General features: G+C 37.2%; 1 protein-coding gene across 1 annotated transcript; it reads right to left on the bottom strand.

Moving 5' to 3' along the window:
• On the bottom strand, positions 1-7,074 carry LOC130187514 (hydroperoxide isomerase ALOXE3-like). Its single transcript, XM_056405192.1, has 14 exons — positions 6,863-7,074; positions 5,900-6,104; positions 5,720-5,801; positions 5,508-5,630; positions 5,274-5,377; positions 4,918-5,090; positions 4,658-4,801; positions 4,135-4,338; positions 3,547-3,633; positions 3,242-3,408; positions 2,962-3,083; positions 2,698-2,798; positions 972-1,142; positions 1-830 (listed from the first exon to the last, which is right to left on the bottom strand). Exons 1-14 carry the CDS (start codon positions 7,007-7,009, stop codon positions 651-653), a joined length of 2,010 nt encoding a protein of 669 aa, XP_056261167.1. The 5' UTR covers positions 7,010-7,074; the 3' UTR covers positions 1-650.
• Between the last annotated feature and the right edge of the window lie 208 nt (positions 7,075-7,282).

Genomic DNA, 7,282 nt, shown 5'->3' with positions numbered 1-7,282 from the left:
ATTCACATGCCATTTTAATTTGAACTGCAAACAAAGCAAATGAATAGTACTCCATACAAGTTCATACTGGTGAAGCTTACCCTTGCACAAGCACATAAAAAATCATACATCATAATGCACACTCTATTTTCTGTATGCATTAATTCATTAAAAGGTTAAAGACATTGATTACATGTAAGGCATACATTTTTAAAATATCAGTTAATGTCACAGCTTCTAGCAACCCTGGGAAGTGGGACCTAGTTTAATGTAAGATGTGTTTTTATCATAAAGAGTAGCAAGCAGTTACATTTCAGCGCATTATATCACCACTTATCAGCAGATGTTTGCTGTTTTGGACTATGGTCCAATTGATAAAGATCATGTGTCCAAGCTTAAGTATTTGTTACCCAAACTGCTCATTTAAGTTAATGTGTTTCTCAACATAGGTCTATGTAATACATAATTCAAACAAAGATACAGGTACTTATCCATTGGCCCACATTACAGGAACCAAAATATATTCTTCCTCAACCAACATAAAACAACCCACTAACTGTCTCTACCCCCTCACTTATTGTATTATATTGTATGCACCAAATTCAAAGTTTAACACACACCACAGCATGCAATTAGAAAGGGATGGATATTGTTGGCTTCTTCAGGGTTAGTTATATAGTTATACTGTTCTCTATCTGAGTAGGGTTCAGATATTTGTAGGGTACTTCAAGCTGTGAGTTCCTTGTTATGATTACTCCTTTGAGGTGGGACAACTCTGCTTGAAATCTGTTAATCATCTGCTTTGGCACAGGCTCATTGAACTGTTCTTCAGGGTATGTACCCAAGGGAACCTGCCAAAATGACAAAAACAAGACAGTAAATCACACCAATACAGTATTTTGTTTGTGGCACAATTTCTTAAAGCACTTTGGAAATATGCATGTGTTATAATGACCCTCCTTTATGTATGCATGCATCAAGACTAAACTTACCACGTCAGTGTACATTTCTGAAAGCACCCACAACATTGCTGCAATGTTGACCGTGTGTCCAACATTTGGGAGGGTCTCCAAAATTGTCTTCATGCTTGACTGCCCCTTAGTGTTTGGAGGAGGTTTGCACAGCAGGAGTGAGCCATTGGGCACCCACGACTGGTAGTCAAACTAGATCACAAAAGAAGCTTAAATATGTATCACATTTTATTTTTGTAATTGTTAAAGCCTTCCTACACTCTAAAACGTGTTTCGCCTGGATGTTTCACCCACATTGTGCAGAATGATGAGCTTGACACAAAAGGTTGTTTTCATGTTCATCTTCTGAGGGTGAGAGGTTTTTCTGTGTTCCTCTTAAATCTGAGTTTAACATTTATGAGCTTGATTTTTTGACATCACAGCTAGCTTGGTAGGATAACCTGATCCAATCTGCAGCCTACGCTTGTGATGCTGAAACCTGAAGCATCGAGCCAACATCCAGAGAGAAAGACCCTTTTCAGTGAATTAGCCTTACATCATGAATCCAGCAGTCAAACTTTTGAAATGAAAATATTTGCATATTTAGAGATTCTGCATTTTTCAATTAGGTGGAAAAGATAGTACTTTTATTCATTTTTAACACAGTAATTGAACATTTTTGTGGAAAAGGTCCTCCAAATGAAACAACAAAATACACTGTTCATCCATGCCCTCCTGACACATAGAAGTTTGGGTTAAAATAAGTAGCCTGTTTTGTTAACGTAAGGTGGTTTTCATGGTGACAATAATAAATGTGGTTTTTGAGAGATTATGGAAATGATCGTGGTCATGCTTTTTTAAAACAAGACTGGGTCAAATCCAAGTATGGCTGGAGGCTATTTGCATTATGCCTTGTGTTAGCCGGTTTCAGCCCTTTGTTTTCCTTGCCTCTGTTTGCTTCTATTCTACTCTCTGTGCTCAAATGTATAGCATTTTAATACAGCTGAATTTCTGTTGTCAGACATTGGAACAAGTATGAAATATTGACTGAAACACAGTCCATATATTAACCAGCAGTTATTTCAAAGCCCTGAAAAATCCTGATTTTATAACCACGATAAAATCACCCAAGACAACCGCTGTCCTGTGATTTCAGCTATATTTACTTTTTCACATCAGCTGCTGTGCGGTCAGCATGGAGGGGTCTGCCCAAGGGTTAACCCTGGGGTTAACCCTAACCCAGTGTTTTGTTCATTTGTACCCCAACCTCCTCTCTATGCAGACTTTGTGGCTCTACAAAGAGTTTACTTTGTCCTTTGCTCCTATCATAATTACTACAACTGCTAGATGCCTTTATTACTTAAACATACACATAAGTCAGTGTGGGGCAATTGCTGAAATGACTGATGATGTAATTCTTGGGAGGACAGTATCCAGATTCAAATTATTATTCAAAGGAAATTATTTTTATATGTCTTACTGCATGGCTAGAAGGGATCTTTGATTTTTTTGGTGGGGTTGTGGGTTCAGTTTTCAACCCACTGCACTGCAAATGAATACTAACCATTAAGTTAAACAGAGTGTAAAACTAAATTAGAAATACAACACTTTCAAATTGATCATGATGTCCTATTGAAAGGATTTATTATAAGAAAAATAATAATGGATAATGGATTTCTTGTTTTATAGATTGCAAATGTTTTATTGGTTATCAAGTTTGTTTGAACTTCAAGAAGTACTCTATTTTTCCAACTATTCATGGTCTCACCTGTCCACTGTTTACTGCAGCATGCTGTGCTGATACAGTGAAGATCACCATGGTGATGAACTTGATCACTTCCTCGACAGTATAAAAGCCTGCAGGACAACCTGTTGGTAGCACCACTATTATCAGTTAGTCTTTGACATTCGCTATCTGCAGAATGGAAAATTTCAAATATAAATGGCTGTTATAAGATTTAAACATAATATAGAGTACACATATGGTGTGTGTGTTATGTTTACAAAATGCTTGAGAACGTGGGTTAAATACCTGAAGCTTTGTTTCCTAAGAAGCCATGGGTGAATATCTCACTGATCCATTCCTGCAGCTCAGTGTCTTTACGGACCTCTTTGTCTGAGGGATAATAGTACCCCACTGTTGCCTTCACAAACCTGGTTAAACACAAAATAATTTGATTTTGAATGTTATATTGTATGTTAAACACGGTGCTCAACAGAATACATGAGAGGTCTTGAACCAACAACACTCTCCCCTACACATAAAACATGTATTGGCAGCTGTAATATTTATTACCTAAATTAAAAGTTACCTGTTGATGATGTTCCACAGCTTCAGTCCATCATCTCTGTAGTAGAAGTTGGGGATTGACATCAGTCCTCGTGCAGTGATGTTCTCTGGCAGACAGAGGGAGCTGTAGGTGGTTTCAGAGAGAGCCCTTCTCATGAGCTCTGTCAGCCCCTCATATCCAAGTGAACTCTGATAATCAATTATACAAACAAAATAAGAATCAGACTAATTTAAGGATCTGAAAAAACAGTGAATAAAGGTTTCTTTCTGAAGGTAAATGTAGTTTTGAGTGCTGCTATTAGAAATAAAGACATTAAAGATCCTTACTGTACTTAAAATCCCATCAGGCCCAAAAATACTGTCGCGGGCCATGATATTTATTTGGAGAGTGTAACGGAAGTGAGGGATAAGCAGCTGTAAAGACAGTTAGAATATTACATTCAAAGTACAATGTATAAAAATGTTATCAAAGTTAAACAACATAATTCAAAGCAATATTCGGTGTGACCACCTTCGCCTTTACAGCAGCACCATTTCTCCTTGTTACACTTTTATACAGTTTTTTCAAGGAACTTGGCAGGTTGGTTTTTCCAACCATCTTGGAGAACCTGCCACAGTTTTCTGTGGATTTGGGCTGTTTTAGTCACTTCTCTCCCTTCATGTAATCCCAAAATGACATGACATGTTGAGATCAGGGCTCTGTGGGGGCCAGTCTAGCAGGACTTGTTTTTCTTGTCGCTGAAGATTGTTCTTCATGACTCTGGCTATATGTTTGGCTCTCTGGTGGTATTGCATGATGGATATCTAAACATCTAAAGTGCCTGAAACCTTTGCACAGTAGGCTACTGTGTCTTTCTGATTTCAGTTATATTTGAAAACAGCAAACAATCACCAGCTGCAACTGTATAACTATACCTTGTAGAGGGGATGAACCACAGGGAAGCTTCGGAGAGTGGCAACAGTAAAGACCTCTGCCAGATAGTGAGTGTTCATGAGGTGATAGACTGACTGATGTAGCATGGAATCTGCATTTTTGATAAACATCTTGGCTAGCAGCCAGTCTGTCTCTGTGTCACTGGGTAGAAAGATGGGATTCTGCTCAGAGGGTTGTTGATTCAGCTGGAATGTGAGAAAAGCATTTTAAAACACACTGATGAACTTTACATGCAAATGCAAAGTGGTGATCCCACACCATAAGACTCATAACTCACATGAATTTGTCATTTCGATGCAAAAGTATTTAAACATACTGAATCATGCTCACAGAGTAGCTTTTGTGCTTTACAGTACTTTAGCAAAGGTGCATTTGCGACAATAAAAAAAAAAAAAAGAAATTTGAAGGCGTGGTGGCTATGATTTAGCAGTGGCGGGCCGCCACTGCTAAATGAATGTAGAGGAAACACTGTACTGTCACTGTCACTGACTGTTAGTGAAATACCTGTATTGCAATTGGCATCAGTTTGTTCTCTGGGTTCATGTAGAACAAACAGAGACCGGCGGTTATATGCAGAGGTTCACCATCACACACCCTTGTGGGTAATCCGTCCATCCTCTTGAGGTCACAGAGGAATATATTGCCGTTCTGTATGTATGCAGCAGACATCAAGCGGTAGCACAGATTTGTAAAATAAGTACAAAGTAAAAATAACATCCCAAACCAAATATGATCACTCTTTTAAAGCCACTCTTTTATCTTACTTCCATTTCCTTCTGCAGAGAGCTACCCTTGTCCAGAAACGGCTTCACCATCTCTTCTGTGACTGGAAAGTTTGGGGGAAGCTCTGAGCATTTCTTGATCACATTGGGGTTGATTCCGTTCAGAAACTGGTATCCATAAAAGTCGTCTTCCTTCCAGTGCTCTGTAACATACTCTGGAGGAGTAGCAATTAGCAAATGTAATGTCCAATAATATCCAATGTGAATCATTAGAAATTACACGCCATACTGTACATACTACTGAGTGTTATGTGCTAAAGTTCATTCACATATTGAATAGACTGGACCATAAGAATGCCAGTGCTGAAGTGAGTCAAACAGCATAACGAAAACTATACCAGACATCTTTGTCGTTTTGAACCAGAAGATTTTTTTGATGTCTTCAATGCTTTCCCATTGTTCAGTAGATCCAGTTAAACCTTTAAACATGAGTTCAGCATCACTGAGATAAGAAAATGTAAAAAAGAAAACAGCAAAAGGCAGACAGTTAAACAAAATACTGATATTAATGCTTAAAATTGTTTTTTTTTTCCTTAAATAAGAGATAGATTCAAATCAAATCACTGACTCACGTTATTTGTTTTTGGTAACCTAGTTCAATTGTTTTGGACAGAGAGAAGCAGTCTTCAGCTGGGAGCTCAGATATATTTTTGAAATTACTGTTGTGTAGTAGCCTTTCATCAGTAATCTCCCATCTAGAAAAGGAAAAGCAAAAAGATTTGTCATGATAAGCCCCTGCAACAAACTGCAGCTTTAAGGGCATATTGTGCACATGAAAACTTACTGGTACAAGGTCTTTTTAATTGTTAACTCTTTTTTCCGGTGGTCAATCAACAGGGGGTGGTCATCCTCAAAAACCTTCATGGCTGAGACACAAAAAAAACATATATATCAATATCAGAAAACATTTAATTGACATAATTAACAAGAAAAATTTGAACAAAAACTTTGGAAAGGGGCAGACCTCTCCCTCCTCTCAGCTCCACCAGTTCTCCCCTGGAGATCCATCTGTAACAGGGGAAGAGAATGACATCTCCCTCTGGAGTTGTCACCACTATTTTAGAGCAGTACCACTGATTCTCTGGGAGACAGAAATAGGGATCTTTCTCCACGTTGACCAGCAGAAGTTTCCCCAGGGACGAACAGGTTTTCACAGTGTAGATTGATGTCTGCGAGAGAGGGTTAAGGTACATTATACCCTGGACAATGTAAGAAAGTATGACATACATAAAGGTAAATAAAGGTCGAAGAATAGGAATGACATAGCAAGTGCAACATCACATACACACATTTTTTTGTATCATCTCAAATATGTCTATGGGAGCATCAAACAGCAAATGAAGGAAAATATTGACTGACATGATCACATATGTGAAGGTGTTCAGTAGAGAATAGAAGAATTAAAGCAGAGGCTGTACTGTCCTGTCAGTTTATTAATTTAATTCAAATTGTGTCAGGATCTAAAACAAAATATACATAATAAAGGCAATATTTCACTGACTTATACTAAATGTACTTCTCTCACCTAATTTGCTTGCAGCTCCAGTAAAAACAGATCTTAATGTCTTAGGTCCTTTATGTGTGGCGCATTTAGTCTTAATTACATTGGAGGACAATAAATGCAGTACAATTATGTGTAATAATAATAATAATAATAATAATAATAATGTTTATCAATTTAGCAAACTCAAAATACAAAATTCTGCTTCTACTACTAAAATCAGAGATTATAAAGTGTTTCACAAGGATAAAAAAACACAATAATAAAAACACAATAAAAATAGAAATAGAAATATTTCAGATTATTCTTATATAGACAAATGCCACCCTAATACTCATGCATACACAGAAAAAGACCAAATATACTGTTGTAGACCTAATTTCAGACTCATATATGAGCAATGACCAACAATTTGATTCAACTTACCATCCCAGTGTTAAAATCTACACCAAAGTTGTCCAACTCAGTTCGCTCACTCCTCCCTCCGGTTCCAATTAGGGTGACATATATGTGGTCAAATGTTCCTGCATTTGTCATGTCACCTGTTGTCACTTCGAGCTTGTACCCAGCCATGGTCACTCTGCAGCAATTCTGTATTGAATGGAATTAAAAAAAAAAAAAAATTATTAATTTAAAAATGAATGAATTAAATATCTATATTCTATTGCAAATGTTAATAATACTGCATCACCTACCTTGTCGCTTAATTTGCTGTTGATGTTCTCAGTTTTGCTCCTTTTTTATATCTCCACATCTCATGCTCCTCCTACTTTTGATTTAACAATTCAGTTATGATTTGTAAAAATTCAAACTATCAGTTGAGGTTATTTCTTCATGAAACCTAAT

The sequence above is a fragment of the Seriola aureovittata genome, chromosome 19, assembly GCF_021018895.1.
Source record: "Seriola aureovittata isolate HTS-2021-v1 ecotype China chromosome 19, ASM2101889v1, whole genome shotgun sequence".
NCBI lineage: Eukaryota > Metazoa > Chordata > Actinopteri > Carangiformes > Carangidae > Seriola > Seriola aureovittata.
The sequence above is the reverse complement of the archived record's forward strand: the minus strand, read 5'-3'. Positions and strand labels throughout refer to the sequence as shown.

Excerpts from the sequence above, each read along its gene's own strand:
- LOC130187514 (XM_056405192.1), bottom strand. The coding sequence starts at position 7,009 with ATGGCTGGGTACAAGCTCGAAGTGACAACAGGTGACATGACAAATGCA. Across the intron at positions 6,105-6,862 it reads TAGATTTTAACACTGGGATG|ACATCAATCTACACTGTGAA; the intron begins GTAAGTTGAATC and ends CCTCTCTCGCAG. Across the intron at positions 5,091-5,273 it reads CAAAACGACAAAGATGTCTG|AGTATGTTACAGAGCACTGG; the intron begins GTATAGTTTTCG and ends CTACTCCTCCAG.